General features: G+C 45.3%; 1 protein-coding gene across 1 annotated transcript; it reads right to left on the bottom strand.

The window, feature by feature from the left end:
* Positions 1 to 2,878: 2,878 nt before the first annotated feature.
* On the bottom strand, positions 2,879 to 15,135 carry Psmg1 (proteasome assembly chaperone 1). Its single transcript, XM_028879939.2, has 7 exons — positions 14,934 to 15,135; positions 13,525 to 13,631; positions 11,737 to 11,888; positions 11,077 to 11,139; positions 6,847 to 7,045; positions 5,374 to 5,510; positions 2,879 to 3,080 (listed from the first exon to the last, which is right to left on the bottom strand). Exons 1-7 carry the CDS (start codon positions 15,068 to 15,070, stop codon positions 3,006 to 3,008), a joined length of 870 nt encoding a protein of 289 aa, XP_028735772.1. The 5' UTR covers positions 15,071 to 15,135; the 3' UTR covers positions 2,879 to 3,005.
* Positions 15,136 to 15,657: the final 522 nt, after the last annotated feature.

Raw genomic sequence — 15,657 nt, 5'->3', positions numbered from 1 at the left:
GAGATAACTGTGTCACACTGAGCCATCTGTAAGCCAGGTCTCCTCTTCATTGTCAATTAATGGTAGGGAACTTGTAAGTGGCCACAGCTGTGCAGAAGGAACCATGCAGTGGCCTTGACACCCACACTCTGCACTGTGACATACCACCTCACCACAGTCCTCAAGCAACAGCACCACAAACTTCAAGGTTGATGCTGCAGCCACACTCAGAGTTAAGTCAGCCCAACACAGGGCTCCAGCTCCAGTGAGACCAGGTCCCAGGTCTTACAAAGTTGCTTGTGGTTCTGCAAACACATTCTGAACAGGTAAAAACTCTACTTCCATGGAGAGAACACTTCACTATCTACCAGCAGTCTATGCTCATAAATGCAGCATACACAGGACAGTCCCAAACCTAACATGCAGGAAAACTAAGAATGCCTTTAGCTCACTTCCAACCATTAGCATGAAGAGTAAATTAACTGAGTCTAGAAATAATTGAAATGTGTAAACATCTATAGAAGGATTCCATACCTGAAAAGAGGTGGAGATAGGAGAGAAACAGCGTGTCTGCACACATCATCTTAAAGCTTCGCCAGTGACACTCAGCTTGTGTCTGGTGAAAAGCAGCATGGGTTTCTGACTCATACCTCAGTACCAACCCCAAGTACTGCGGAGTTGGGGACACTCGCCACCTTGCAAGGAGCCCTGGCAAAGCTGACCTGAAAAGCAATCTGAGGACACATCTGTCAGCTGCACTGACTGAAGAGAGGACACATCTGTCAGCTGCACTGACTGAAGAGGACACACATCTGTCAGCACTGACTGAAGAGAGGACACACATCTGTCAGCTGCACTGACTGAAGAGGACACATCTGTCAGCACTGACTGAAGAAGACACACATCTGTCAGCACTGACTGAAGAGAGGACACATCTGTCAGCTGCACTGACTGAAGAGGACACACATCTGTCAGCACTGACTGAAGAGGACACACATCTGTCAGCTGCACTGACTGAAGAGGACACATCTGTCAGCTGCACTGACTGAAGAGAGGACACATCTGTCAGCTGCACTGACTGAAGAGGACACATCTGTCAGCTGCACTGACTGAAGAGGACACACATCTGTCAGCACTGACTGAAGAGGACACATCTGTCAGCTGCACTGACTGAAGAGGACACATCTGTCAGCAATGACTGAAGAGGACATATCTGTCAGCAATGACTGAAGAGGACACATCTGTCAGCACTGACTGAAGAGGACACATCTGTCAGCTGCACTGACTGAAGAGGACACATCTGTCAGCTGCACTGACTGAAGAGGACACATCTGTCAGCACTGACTGAAGAGGACACACATCTGTCAGCACTGACTGAAGAGAGGACACACATCTGTCAGCTGCACTGACTGAAGAGGACACATCTGTCAGCACTGACTGAAGAGGACACACATTTCTCTCTTTCACTTTGAGCAAGTATAAGACCTTGTTAACTCAGCACCAATTTTTATCCACAGAACAACCAAAAACTATAGGATCACAGCTGCCCAGAACCTTTCCTATCCAGGAACCAACATCTACAGCTACTAAATTTTTTACACCTAACTATACTTTCTGTAGCCAGAGTCCTCCTGGATGGCCCACGATCAGGACAACTCTCACCTGCCAGTCCTGCAGCCGCTCAGACCCAACCAAGCAAACACACAGACACTGCTCACAAACTATACGGCCATGGCAGGCTTCTTGCTAACTGTTATTATATCTTAAATTAACCCATTTCTATTAATCTGTAAGTTGCCACATGGCTCGTGGCTTACCAGTATCTTAACATCTTCTCAAGGCGGCGGCTGACAGAGTCCCTCTGCCTCAGCCTTCCACTTCCCAGAATTCTCTTCTCTGCTTGTCCCACCTATACTTCCTGTCTAGCTACTGGCCAATCAGCATCTTATTTATACAGAGCAATATCCACAGCAACTTTCTATTGTAGAATATTATTTTAAGGTGTGTTACATTTGCTTATGTTGCATTTGTTTAGCTCTGTGAAGCTCTGTTACTGTGCCTGTGTAAAACACCTGATGGTCTAATAAAGATCTGAACAGCCAATAGCAAGGCAGGAGAAAGGATAGGCAGGGCTGGTAGGCAGAGAGAACATATAGGAGAAATCTGGGAGAAGTAGTAGCCAGAGAGGGAGGAGGACTCCAGGAGCCAGCCACCCAGCTACACAACCAACCACAGAGTAAGAGTAAGATTTTACAGAAGAGAACAGGAAAAGCCCAGAGGCAAAAGGTAGGTGAGATAATTTAAAGTTAAGGAAAAGTGGCAAGAAACAAGCCAAGCTAAGACCGAGCATTTATAACTAAGAATAAGCCTCCATGTGAGATTTATTTGGGAGTTGGGTGGTGGGCCCTCCCAAAAGAGTAAAAAACAAACAATAACTTTCCAATATTGTTACAGCCCGTTGGTGTCTAGAGCTTTTTAAAAATGTGTATTGCCTTTTAAAGGAAGGAAGAGAGGGAGGGAGGGAAGGAGGTTGAGAGGCTGGCTGGAGAGAAGACTCAGAGTTGAAGCACTGGCTGCTCGTGCAGAAGACCATGATTCAGTTCCTGACACCCACATCGTGGCTCACAACCATCAGTAACTCCAGTTTCATGGACCTGACACTCTCTTCAGGCCTCTGTGGACACTGAATACACACAATACACAGCCATACATGCAGACAAAATATTCACATACATAAAATAAGAATGTTTTAAAAATTTTTTTTTTGAGACAGGGTTTCTCTGTGTAGCTTTGGAGCCTTTTCTGGCTCTCACTCTGTAGACCAGGCTGGCCTAAAGGACTGGTTCATTAATATTTCAGTTGTAGATATGTCATCAGTAAGAAAAAAATAAAACTACAATTATGTTTTTTAATTTTTTATTGTGTTTATCACCCTCAAAACACCCCCATCCCAGAGTAAAGTACAAAACAGTAGTGGCTGCTCCCTGGAATGGGCAGGTCGTGGTCATGGCTCACTGCCTTTGGGGTCACGTGTAAATGTTGCTCTGAATCTCATTTGTTGTCATCAATTTCTTCAGTATTTCTGTGCTTTCGGGAATGTTCTGGAAAGAGAGAAAAGGTTGTCACCAAATACACAACAGCCCCCACATTCTCAACAGAGGAGAATGGCACCAAGCATGAGCTGCCTTTCATCTTGTTCAAAGGTAAACAGTCAAGTGGTTCAGAGCCCCACCGGCCTGGCCAGCTTGACCCAGCTCAGTCAGCTGAGTTTCAACTGAAGGTTTGTCCAGATCGACTGGCCTGGGGGCATGTCTGTGGGGGATTGTCCTGATGGATAAGTGATGTAGGAGAGCCCAGCTCACTATGGGTGGCACCATTCCCTGGACAGGTGCTCTGGGCTGCATAAGCCTGTGAGTGAGGCAACAATCGGCATCCCTCCATTGTTTCTGCTTCAGTTCCTGCTTGAGCTCCTGCCCTGACTTCCCTCCATGATGGACAGTAGCATAAGCCAAGTAAATCCTTTCTTCCCCAAGTTGCTCTTGTTCAGAATATTTTATCATACCTTCCCTTGGCCAAAGCCTCCAACTCTGCTGACCTTCAGCACACCATCTATCACATGCCTCCACAACCCTCACGTGGGTGCTCATGTTCTCCTCACATTGTGCACACTGCCTCTCTGCCCACCTTCTGAAGCTCTCAGATGCCTTTCCTAAGGGTGACTTCTTACTCCTTCCCAGCATGTGCCTGCCATCGCAAGCCAGCACCTCCTCTGTCTATGGAGCTACCCCAGGTGAGGGCCATGAAGCAAGGTCCCAAGAAAACTTCCATAAGCCACACTCTATCTAGCTCAGGCCCACTGTATTTAGTCCTTGAGACAATGGCACTGAGGCCAAGGAGATGGCTCAGGTGAAGTGTCACGAGAACATGAGGACCTGAGTTGAGGTCCCCAGAGCTCATGTAAAAGCTGGGCACACTGACAAGCACCTGTAAACCCAGTGCTGAGAGGCAGAGACAGGAGGACTCCTGGGACCCACAGGCTAGTCAGCCTGGCCTAATCCACAAATTCCAGGTCTCAAAGAACACCAACACCGCACTGTTGTGGGATGTCCTGTATGCTGTAAATATATGTTGCTATGATTGACTGATAAATAAAATGCTGATTGGCCAGTAGTCATGCAGGAAGTATAGGCAGGAAGTATATATACAGAGAGGAGAATTGGGGGAACAGGAAGGCGGAGTCAGAGAGACGCGGCCAGCCACTGCAAGGAGAAGCATGATGTAAGACACCGGTGAGCCACGAGCCACATGGCAAGGTAGATTCCACAGATTTATGGAAATGGGTTAATTTAAGATATAAGGGCAGATATCAAGAAGCCTGCCATAGCTATTCAGTTTATAATGTAAGCGTCTGAGTGATGATTTTGTGACTGGGCTGCAGGACTACGGGGGCTTGGCAGGACCCGGAGAGAGACTCTCCAGCCACACTGCACGCACACACACACACACACACACACACACACACACATACCCTCCACACACAAATTAGTTATTCTTCTAATAACAAAACAGTACTCAACGGGGCATGGTAGCACATGCCTCTAATCCCAACACTTGGGAGAGGCCAGCCTGGGCAGCATGGTCAAACACTAACTCAAACAAAAGAAAACATTCTCCAGAGTGATCATCCCACCTGCCACAAGTTGTTATCATGAGGGCAGATATAGGAAACATTAAAATGTAATTTAAACTAGGTTATTTCAAGTTGATATGACAAATGATTTTTAATCTCAAAAAAATCTAGATTTTTACTGCGAATACCATCCACAGTTGAAACAAACAGCCCTTGCCTGCCCTCAGGGACGCAGCCCTCAACTAAATGGGAGATGACAGCTGGCTGGACATATAAACCCACTGAAAGAGAAGCCAAATTTGAAACAACTTAATAAGACTTACTGCTCTTGCAGAGGACCTGGGCTCATTTCCCATCACCCAGATCAGTGGCTCACAACAATCTGTAACTTCAGCTCCAGGATCCAACACACACAGGCACTTACACATAAACTCTTACAGGCACACACACTTAAATAAAAACAATAAATACATCTTTTAAAAAATCAATTATAAATTTCCCAATTTAGTTACAGGAACATCTCAAGCAGCACACCACTTTCTCCATAAGGACACGTCGGATGTGACCGCAGTGCAGTAATCCACACCAGGACCAAAGCAGTCACCACATCACAGAACACCTGGAACACCGAGTCACAGCAATTCCAAGCGCCTCACTGAGACGCTCCCAACACGCTGCTTAGGGTTTACATTGCCCCACAGCACTTCCCATCGTTCATTTCACGGTAACAACTCAGTTGTGAATGCAGAGCACTGCTGCCTTACCTTCACCAAGGATTTCAAGCTACTGGAAGAAAGTACAGGCTTAAAAGCTTCAACAGTGACAAGGTCCAACTTCATCACATCAGTGTAGCACAGATACAGAACTGCAGGGATTTTCCACACTTGGCAGTAGCTTAAAACTACAAACACACAAAGGAAAAATGCTTATTTTCTATGACATAATTTTTAAGTGAAACATTTTTAAATAATAAAAGCTGTTTTGAAAAGGTCAACTTTCTGCCTCTTTTAATCAAGGCATCAACTGCCATGTTGACCCACTTATGGGTATCTTCTTTCAAAACCAATAATAATTCCTAATAATGTTTTATAAATATTATCTTTATGTTGCATTTCCTGAACATTCTATCATAATTGTAAGAACTAATATATTAGAATACTGGCCACTTTGAGGAGGCACATGCAAAGAGTAATATATAATGCATACTATGAATTAATGATACTTTTTTCTACTAGTAAATATAACACAAAAGGCAAAGCATTATGCTTAAAAATGCATCTAACAAAAAACACCTACATACTATGAAATATGAACTCCTGAAAACAAATGACAATTTATTGTGTCACAGTATGTGTGAGCAGTGGTGTGATGGCTGGCTGTGTCAACCTGACAGGGTCTAGAATCACCCAGGAGACAAGCCTCTGGAACATCTGAGGGGTTGTCCAGGTTAGGTCAACTGAGGGGGCAGACCCATGTTAATGTGGGTGTCACAATTCCAAAGGCTAGAGTGTGGACTAAGAAAAAGGAGAGAGGAAGCTAAGCATGAGCATTCATGTTCCACTTCCTGACAGCAGATGCAACATGGCAGGGCCTCAGCTCCTGATGCCTCCCCACCGTGATGGAGTGTGTCCCTTCAACTGTAAGCCAGAACAATCCTTCCTTCCATAAACCACTTCCATTAGGAATTTTGTCACAAGAGAACTAACTCAAATGTAAGCGGCATGATAAAAACGTTAAGTATAAACCAGGCCTGGCGGCACACGCCTTTAATCCCAGCACTTAGGAGTTCAAGGCCAGCCACATACACAGAGCAAGTTTCAGGACAGCCAGGATTGTACAGAGGAACCCTATCTCTAAACAAACAAACAAACAAACAAACAAACAAAAAAAAGAGTAACAACCAAGCTTCAGCATCCAAGACTTCGGACTTTGATAATTAAAATTGCCGATTTTCACATACCAACAGTCTGCATCTAACACTGGATTCCACTCTGCGATTGCAGAATCCAAACAGACAGGAACTGTGGAAGCGCAACAGCAAAGACTTTAAGCTGCTGTCACACTGCAATGTGGGGAAGTCAAAAGTTAACCTAGTGTCCCACACATGCAAGTAGACACAAAGGATCAACAGCAATGCACTGCTAGCCTTCCACAGTCACTAAAAAAGTTTACTAGTAAAGCGACAGTCATCCATAAAGCCTGTGACAAAGTGTCAAGGTTGCAACTTCCAGTCCCACCTGCAGCAGGCAGGTCATGCACAATGTTCGGCTGTTCCAGCAGGGGGCAGCAGGCAGAATCTTTGAATTTCTGAGTTTTTAGGGCTCTCAGAAAAGGAGAAGGAAGGCTGCAGGTAGACTCAGAGGTTTTATACTCTGTGACGTGTCGGCATGTGAGAACTGTTACCTTCATGTTCTTCCTGGGTCGGGATCCAAAAACCTAAGAGAACATGGATTTTATGTTAATCTTTCCTCACCAGAAACACTGCTGAGTGGCTCACCCCAGCATCAGGGACTGCAGAGTGCAGAGTGCGGCCCCGTGACTCAGGTCTAACAGTCTTCCCAGTCACTGTCTTGTCTCTGACCCGACAGAATGGCACTGCCCAGGAGCCATGTGATGCAGACCAGCGCAGCGATCACGGGTGGGAACAAAGTAGTGGCCTAGGACTGCCACCCTGAGTAAAGTCACGAGCATGCTCCACGTCCCGACCCTCCCCTGCCACTGAGGGCACCTGAGCCGAGTTTCAATCACTCAGTGTGCAGATCTGACAGGTCATCAAGGATTCTTCTATCTTTTACTTAAATTCACGGCAAGAAGAAAAACAACAACAACAAAAAAAACAAACAGTGAAAGCAGCTAGTTTTTAAAAGAAGGAATTTCTAAGATACTATATTTGCCCAAATTATTATTTTTTTTTGGGGGGGGGGGTTTGTTTCCTCTGTTTTTATCTGTCTGTCTGCCTCATGGCTCTCCTACACTGCCTCCCCAGTGCTGGGTTTCCAGGAGCTGTGGTTTAAATAAGCAATGTACTCCATGGCCTCATGGATCTGAACACTCAGTCTTCAGCTGGCAGTGCTATTTGGGGAGGCTACAGAACACTCGGGAGGTGCAGCCTCATTGAGGGAAGTGTGTCCCTGGGGCAGGCTTGGATGGTTTACGATTGGCCCCACATCCTGTTCTCAGTACACTTCCTGTGTGAGGATGAAATGTGACCAGTCAGCCTCCGGCTCCGCCACCACGCCTCCCTGGCTGCTGCTGCATGTTTCTACCAGGAAAAGACTTCATCCTCAGAAGTGTACGCAAAAGTAAACATTTTCTCCTCCACTTTGCTTTTTGTGGATGCATTTTTTCACAACAACAACAACAAAAAAAAAAAGTGACTACTACGAGTGTGTGCAATTATGTATGACTTGTTTGAAATACTTTTGAAATGAGAAAATGGCTACTAGTGCCAATTACAGAACGCTGAAAGTTTTGTGTCAGGTATCATAAAGATTTACACAATTAATTTCACTACAACACAGCTTGTAAATAAATACTAAACATTGCCTCTTGCAAACTGTTGCTGTACATAGCCATTTAAGAAAGAAAAATCACTGCCGGCCGGTGGTGGCGCACGCCTTTAATCCCAGCACTCGGAAGGCAGAGCCAGGCGGATCTCTGTGAGTTCGAAGCCAGCCTGGGCTACCAAGTGAGTTCCAGGAAAAGGCGCAAAGCTACACAGAGAAACCCTGTCTTGAAAAACCAAAAAAAAAAAAAAGAAAGAAAGAAAAATCACAATATAAGTTAACTTCCTTCCTACAATAGCTCTGGCCTGAACCCACAGCACTTGACAATGTCAGGTTATGCGTCATTTGAGGATTTGGCTGTCACTAACACAGCAAGTGTTTACAAAGAATATTCTTAAGTAGAACAACATTGATTAAAAAGCTTTGCTTTAACCCTCAAATAGTCGCAGATGCCTATAATCTCAGTAGTGAGGAGGCTGAAGCAGAAGAATTTTACTTCAAGGCCAGCCTGGGCTACTGAGCAAGAATCTCAAAAAAGCAAATAAATAAAGTAAAAGAAAAGAAACACTTTGCTTTAAAAACGTATAATCTAAGGACTACAGAGATAGCTCAGAGGCTCAGAGTACTTATTCTTGCAGAGGACCTGGGTTTGGTTCCCAGGACCTAGATGGCAGCTCATAACCATTAGTGACTACAGTTCCAGGGGATCTGATGCCTCTTTTGACCTCAAAGGGCACCAGGCATATGCATAGTACAAAGATATACGTGCAGGCAAAGCACTTCTACACATAAGATATTTTTATTTTAAAGTGCCTAATTTTATATCACTTCAAGTGATAATATATATATGTATATATATATAATTTTTTCTACAGTACAAGAGTAATATTTTTATATAACCAGCATCCTGCAAAATTTAAAATTAATGTTTTGATCTCCCCCAGAAAAATACACCATGTACCCTGAGTATATGCATATATAATCAAAGAACAGCATGTAGATCTTTGCAAACAAACCTTCATTTAATGTAGTACACTGAAGGCCAACTGCTTTAAAATTGGTACAAACCAAAATTCTTATTTCCAATGAGTTTAATTTTAGTATCTATGTTCAAATGCACAGGATGTCTTTAGAAACATCCTCCTCACAGTACAGGTGGAACAAAAACGGTAACTGTTGAAGGTTCCCAGTATGCCAATCACACATCTGATTGCTGCACCCTGTCTGCACATGAAATGTAGAATTTTGCTTCTATTAAAAGTAAGTATATGCCAATGTAGTAACATTTGCACTATGTAAACTATGGACATGGTGTATATTCCTAACCAAAATCCAAAACCTTTGGCCTGCCTAATGACAAGCCAAGTGGAAAATTTCATACCATGCAATTTCACTTCACAAACTTAAAATGATATAAAATGTTTAAGCTATATATAAAACATGAACTTGTGTTTAAACTTGAGTCTTATCCTGAGACATGTCATTCTGTATATGCAAATATTCCAAAATTTTAAAAAAACTATAAAATATAAAACCTTTCTAGTCTTAAATGTTCTTGAGAAGGCATATTCAATATGCAATATATGACTGCCCAAATTATAGTTATTCTATAAAGTTCTTGAGTTCAGTTTTCCAAAATGAGAACTTGTAACCACACCTGATACTAAGAAATACAGATATGGTACTTGGGAGTGTGGCAGTGAGTGGTGGCCACTCACTCCAAGGCACTAGTCAACTGCAGCCTTACTCAAGGATATACAACCCTGAGCACAATGCTGGTTACCCTGCTAGGCTGCTCTTGTCTTTTCTTTTTTTGGTTTTTTGAGACAGGGTTTCTCTGTGTAGCTCTGGCATTCTTGGAATTCACTCTGTTGAACAGGCTGGTCTCGAACTCACAGAGATTTGCTTGCCTCTGCCTCTCAAGTGCTGGGATTAAAGGCATGAGCCACCCAACATAGGCTGGTCATTTGGAGCACGATTTTTAAAAATTAAAACAAAAAAAAAAAAAAAAAAAAAACACACTCTGCTGGCTGGTCTTATGCCACCTTGACACAAAATTGAGTTATCTGAAAGGAGGGAACCTCAAATGAGAAGATGCCTCCGTAAGATTCGGTTGTAATGCACTTTCTTAATTAGTGATTAGTGCCATCCCTGGGCTGGTGGTCCTAAGATCTATAGGAAAGCAGGCTGAGCAAGCCAGGGGAAGCAAGCCAGTAAGCAGCACCCCTCCGTGGCCTCTGCATCAGCTCCTGCCTCCAGGTTCCAGCCCTGTTTGAGTTCCTGTCCTGACTTCCTTCAGCGATGAACAGCAATGTGGAATTGTAAGCTGATGGGTGATGGTGCTCTGCATGCTGTGAATGTGTTGCTCCCATTGGTTGATAAATAAAATGCTGATTGGCCAATAGCCAGGCAGGAAGTATAGGCGGGATAAACAGACAAAGAGAATTCTGGGAAGAGGAAGGCTGAGTCAGGAGTCGCCAGCCAGACACAGAGGAAGTAAGATGTGAAGGCAGAACTGAGAAAATGTTCCAAGCCATGTGGCTAAACATAAACAAGAATTATGGGTTAATTTAAGTGTAAGAGCTAGTCAATAGTTAGCTGAGCTAATGGCCGAGCAGTTTTAATTAATCTAAGCCTCTGTGTGTTTACTTGGGTCCGAGTGGCTGAGGGACTGGCGGGTAAGACAGATTTGTCCCAACCACCTGCTAGCCAGGACACAGAAAAACCTTCAGTTACAGTAAGCTGAATAAACCCTTTCCTCCCCATGTTGTTTTGGGTCAGGTGTTTAATCTCAGCAATAGAAACTCTAAGACACACTCCGTAACAAACTCCTACAATGTTTTCTTAGGGAAACAAATAAATTCTTTCCTGTCTAATATTTGACTGCAAACGTCTAAGCGACAAGACCCCAGGCCCCTGAGAACAGCCCACACAGCCAAGTCAGGGCTTGCTTCCTCTTACCTTTTCCAGCCACTGGAACTGCTGATCCTCAGCAATGTAGCAACTACACTGACAGAGAAAAACCTGAAAAGGGGATTTCAAGAGTGCTCAGGTAAAATGTAGACACATCTGGCCCTGTCATCGTATGAGCACCACACAAATACCAGTGCCTGACACTGCTCTGCAGCCAAGCCCCCAAAGGCCCTGTGTCCACTCAAAGGGCCCAGGCTTCAGGTCACGAGCAGCATGTCCTTGAGGGAGGCTGTGGCGCTCATCTCTTCCTCTCCTTTGCCTCCTGGCCTTGTACTCAGCTGCACTGCCCTGTACAATCCTGTCACAAGCACCACCCCTCTCCACCCCAGCAGACTAAAAGGAAAGGGTCTGCCCCACTCACTCACTAGAACTTCAAATTTCTCAAGCCAAAATCAACCTTTTCTCTCGAAAGCTGAGTATTTTAGGCATTTGTTACAGCAATGAAATATAACACAGTAGTTCACTCATTTTGCTGACTCTCAGAGTTAGGCCTAAAATTTAGTTAGACCATTAGAAATCAATATCAAGACAAAGGATACAGTGAGTGGCAAAGGAGCACCCTAGCATGTGAGATCCTGCAGTGTTTACTATCTAGGACTCATGCCAAAATGACTATGTTCTAAGAATATTAAGTCAAGTCCCACATACCAAGGGATTTGATTTCAGCTGATAAAAAACACAGAAAGCATCTGTCGGGGACAGATGGACAGTGTCTGCTGTTCTGCACCATTCATTCCAGAGCTTAGCACAGCCAACTTCTTCCCAGACTCCCGAATTCATAACAAACGATGACAAAAATGCTGTGGGGGGAAAAAAAGACGTTCATATAAACTGGCATCTGGCTATGCAAATTGCATTTTCTACTCATTACCCCAGAATTTAGACCTGAAACTATCATTCAAAACTACCTAACTGGGGGCTGGAGAGATGGTTCAGATTAAGTACTGCTCTTGTCAAGTCTCAGAGTTTGGTTCCCAGTACCCACCCCTGGTGACTCACAACAGTCTATAATTCTAGCTCTAGGGATCTGATGCCCTCCTCTAGCCTGTACTCTTGAGAAAACCCACATACAGACATATACACATAATTTTCTTTGTAAAAAATCCATAAAAAACATTCAAAGACTGTCTAATTCAGTGGTTCTCAACCTTTGTAATGCTGCAACCCTTTAATACAGTTCCTCATGTTGTGGTGACCCTCAACCATAAAATTATTGTCATTGCTACTACATAATTGTATTTTTTTGCTACTCTTATGAATTGTAATATAAATGTCTGATATACGGGATATCTGATATGCAACCCTGTGAAAGGGTTGTTTGACCGATAAAGGGGGCATGATCCACAGGTTGAGAACCAATGGTCTAATTGGCCCTCTTTGGAGGGAAAAAAACAAGGCCAAGGAATGAAAGCCCCCACTACCAGACAGTATTACAGGTAGGGACTAGAAAGACAGCATTGTGCACAGAATGTGCACCAGTCTCACATTGTAACTTCTAAATCATTCAGCCTCAAAAAAACAAAAAAATAAAAATAAAAAGCTGGGCAGTAGTGATGCACACCTTTAATCCCAGCACCCAGGAGGCAGAGGCAAGTGGATCTCTGTGAGTTTGAGGCCAGCATGCTCTACAGAGCAAGTTCCAGAACAGCCAGGGCTACACATAGAAACCCTGTCTCAAAAAACCAAAAATAAGTAAATAAATAAGGAAAAAAAAACTTAGGCCAGCAGACCTTTACATAATGAGTGAATGGCTACTTACTGGTTACTTACACAATCTTAAGTATTATGGCTACCTTACAAGGGTAAGGGCTCATAACTATAGTTCCCAAATGGTCTCCTCAGAGCTCACAAACCCACTGAAATTATAAAGGTCTCCACACGTACTGACACACAACGCTGTTACAACTAAACTCATTGCTCTACCTTGAACCCACCGAGTCAATAAATGCATTCAAGGACCTCAGAACTGAAGCGCTCCACAACGCTTGCAGCTGTTGCTAGACCACTGGACAACCCAGACAGACTGGAAAACAGGGCCTTGAACTATAATCCTGAAGCTAAGTATACACCCTTTAAATCTCAATTTTTATGTTTCTTACAAAGATGGAAAGAGCAGGCAACCTACTTTGCTTGAAATAAAATTCCTGTGACTTTTTAAGACAGGGCTTCATGGAGCCCAGGCTGGCCTTGACACTCCACGCTCCTGTCTACTGCCTCTGCCTTCTGAGTGCTCAGACTGCACCATGCCCAATGTCTGCGGTGCTGGGAATTAAACCCAGGGTCTGTGAGTGGTAGGTGAGCACTCTACCACCTGAGCCACATGCCCAGCACCTGTTGTGACCTTCTTTAAATATCAACATATGGAATTCATGTGGAAACAAGTGCCCTGCTGGTCCAGTCTTCCAACAGGATGTCTAGTCTTGGTCTGGCACTTACCTGTTGCATTAGTTCCTACTGCAATTATAAACTTGGAGCAGGGGTGCTTTTCTAGGAGCGCAACCTCCAGAGATGTTTTTGTCTGTCTTTGGAGAAGCCGCACCTCCCTAACAACAAGAGATAACACTAAAGTAAGCAAATATCACTACAACTATCACACTGTGAGAGATGAGCGACAGACAGGATGATAAGCAGATAGATGAAAAGATAAGTGATAGGAAGATGCTAACTAGAGATGGATGCAAAATGGATGGATGGAGCAGAGACAGATGAGAAACAGATGGGGGAAGTCATGATATTTATTTAGATTGGACAGGTGATAGACAGGTGCTACATGCACATATATCCATGGATGGATGGATAGATGGATGGGTGATAGAAGATATAGGTAGATGGATGGGTGGGGGGGTGGATATAGGTGTTAAGAGTGTCCTTACAAATGGGTAAGACACATTTCTTCTTATAAAATAAGTACTACAATCTTAAAGAAAGAGCAGACTCAATCAATGGGTGAAACTACCGCTAACAAACCTGACACCGTCCACCCGACACACCCATGCCAGCACCCACCATGAGCTAGACAGAGCCCCCAGGAGACTAAAAGCGTTTCAAACATTCCTGCCAGCAAAATGCTGAATGGGACCAAGACACTAAACAAACGTTCAAGCATTTAGCTGTGGCAAATGTAGATGAGGAGTGTACAGTTAAATGGCTGCAGGGGGACTCCATCAGACAAATCCGGGCTCGCAGGAGTGAAAAACCAGAGGTGGCTGCTGAAAACGAAATGAGCGGCCCAGAGTGTCTCTAGCGGCCACAAACCACTGGAAAATAGTATATTTGAAGAAACTAGGTGAATCTGACTGTGGCTTGGCATGATTTGATAATCTGTTATTAGCATTCTTAGGGTTGGGAAGGTGCCAAGTGGCCGAGTTCTGATCTCTGAACCCACCTCAGTAGCCGCCGGCAGCGGAGGTACTGGAGCGGCTGGTGAATCCCTAAGGCTTGGGGCACAGCCCGTGTAGAACATTGAGCTCTGGATTCAGTGAGACGTCTCAAAAGGGAGGTGGAAAAGTGCCACAGGACCCCCAGCTTCAACCTCTGACCCCCAACACACACATAAAATACGTGAATTCGAATAAAAATAGCATGCTTGGGGAGAGGAAGCGGGGAAGCCGAAACTGGAATTGTGCAGGAGTGCGGCGAGAGGAAACGAACCGGGCCGGCGTGACCTCGGATCTGTGTGTTTGGGAACAGTTCTGGAATACACAGAGCTTCCAGCTGACACGCGATGTAACCTCAAGTGTGGGGTGGATGGAGGGCAAGGACGCCACGGGGGAGTCGGTGTCCCCGCGCGAACGCGGGGCCGCGCCTGACACTCGCCCTGCGGGGAGGCCTTCCCGGAGCCTGACCTCTTCCGCGCCAGCTGCCGCCGGACCTCCCGGTCCTCCGGCGTGTCCCGCCTGTTCTGCTCTTCCTCCTCTTCCTCCTCCTCCGTCCCAGCTCGGCTTGGCGCTTTCACCACCTCACCGAAGAACGTGGCCGCCATGGCGCCTCGGCACCTCGCCGCCAGACGGCGCCTGCGCGCCTGCCTCTGGCCACGCCCCCGGAACCTCTTCCGCGGGCCGCCACGCCCCCTCCAGCCACGCCCCCGCCTCACTTCCGCGCGAGGCCACGCCCCTAGGCCCCCGAGCTTCCGGTTAGTGCCGGCCTCCTGCCCGGGACCCCGGCCCTCCCGTGCGCTCCCCTTGTTCCCGGTGACCCCGGTACGCAGTGCGCGCTCGGCATCCCACGGCCCACGTGGCAGGGACCACCTGCTCGGAGAAACACGGGGCTGATGACTGCCAAGCGGATCCCGAGAACACGAGGGAAAATAGGGAGGCTGAACTTTTAAAAATTTGGCCATTTTTAACTCATATACAGTGTTTCCTATTTTAATGACCTTTCATGGACATGCAGAATGTGTGATTCTGGTTTGTGTGCTGGAAGACAAAAAGCTCCACCGAATACTGTTTCCACAGAGAAAAGCAGACAACCATGAGGGGAAAGGAAACTTTCCCTCAGTGAGAGATAAAAACACATTCTAAATTTACATGTAAGAAATGGGGGGTGCGGGGTAATTGCCTGCATTGCACA

The sequence above is a fragment of the Peromyscus leucopus genome, chromosome 12 (genome assembly GCF_004664715.2).
Source record: "Peromyscus leucopus breed LL Stock chromosome 12, UCI_PerLeu_2.1, whole genome shotgun sequence".
In the NCBI taxonomy this organism is placed as follows: domain Eukaryota; kingdom Metazoa; phylum Chordata; class Mammalia; order Rodentia; family Cricetidae; genus Peromyscus; species Peromyscus leucopus.
The sequence above is the reverse complement of the archived record's forward strand: the minus strand, read 5'-3'. Positions and strand labels throughout refer to the sequence as shown.

Coding starts and splice junctions, on each gene's coding strand:
- Psmg1 (XM_028879939.2), bottom strand. CDS start 15,070: ATGGCGGCCACGTTCTTCGGTGAGGTGGTGAAAGCGCCAAGCCGAGCT. Junction 13,632..14,933: donor CGGCAGCTGGCGCGGAAGAG/GTCAGGCTCCGG, acceptor TCTTGTTGTTAG/GGAGGTGCGGCTTCTCCAAA. Junction 7,046..11,076: donor AGTTCCAGTGGCTGGAAAAG/GTAAGAGGAAGC, acceptor ATGTTCTCTTAG/GTTTTTGGATCCCGACCCAG.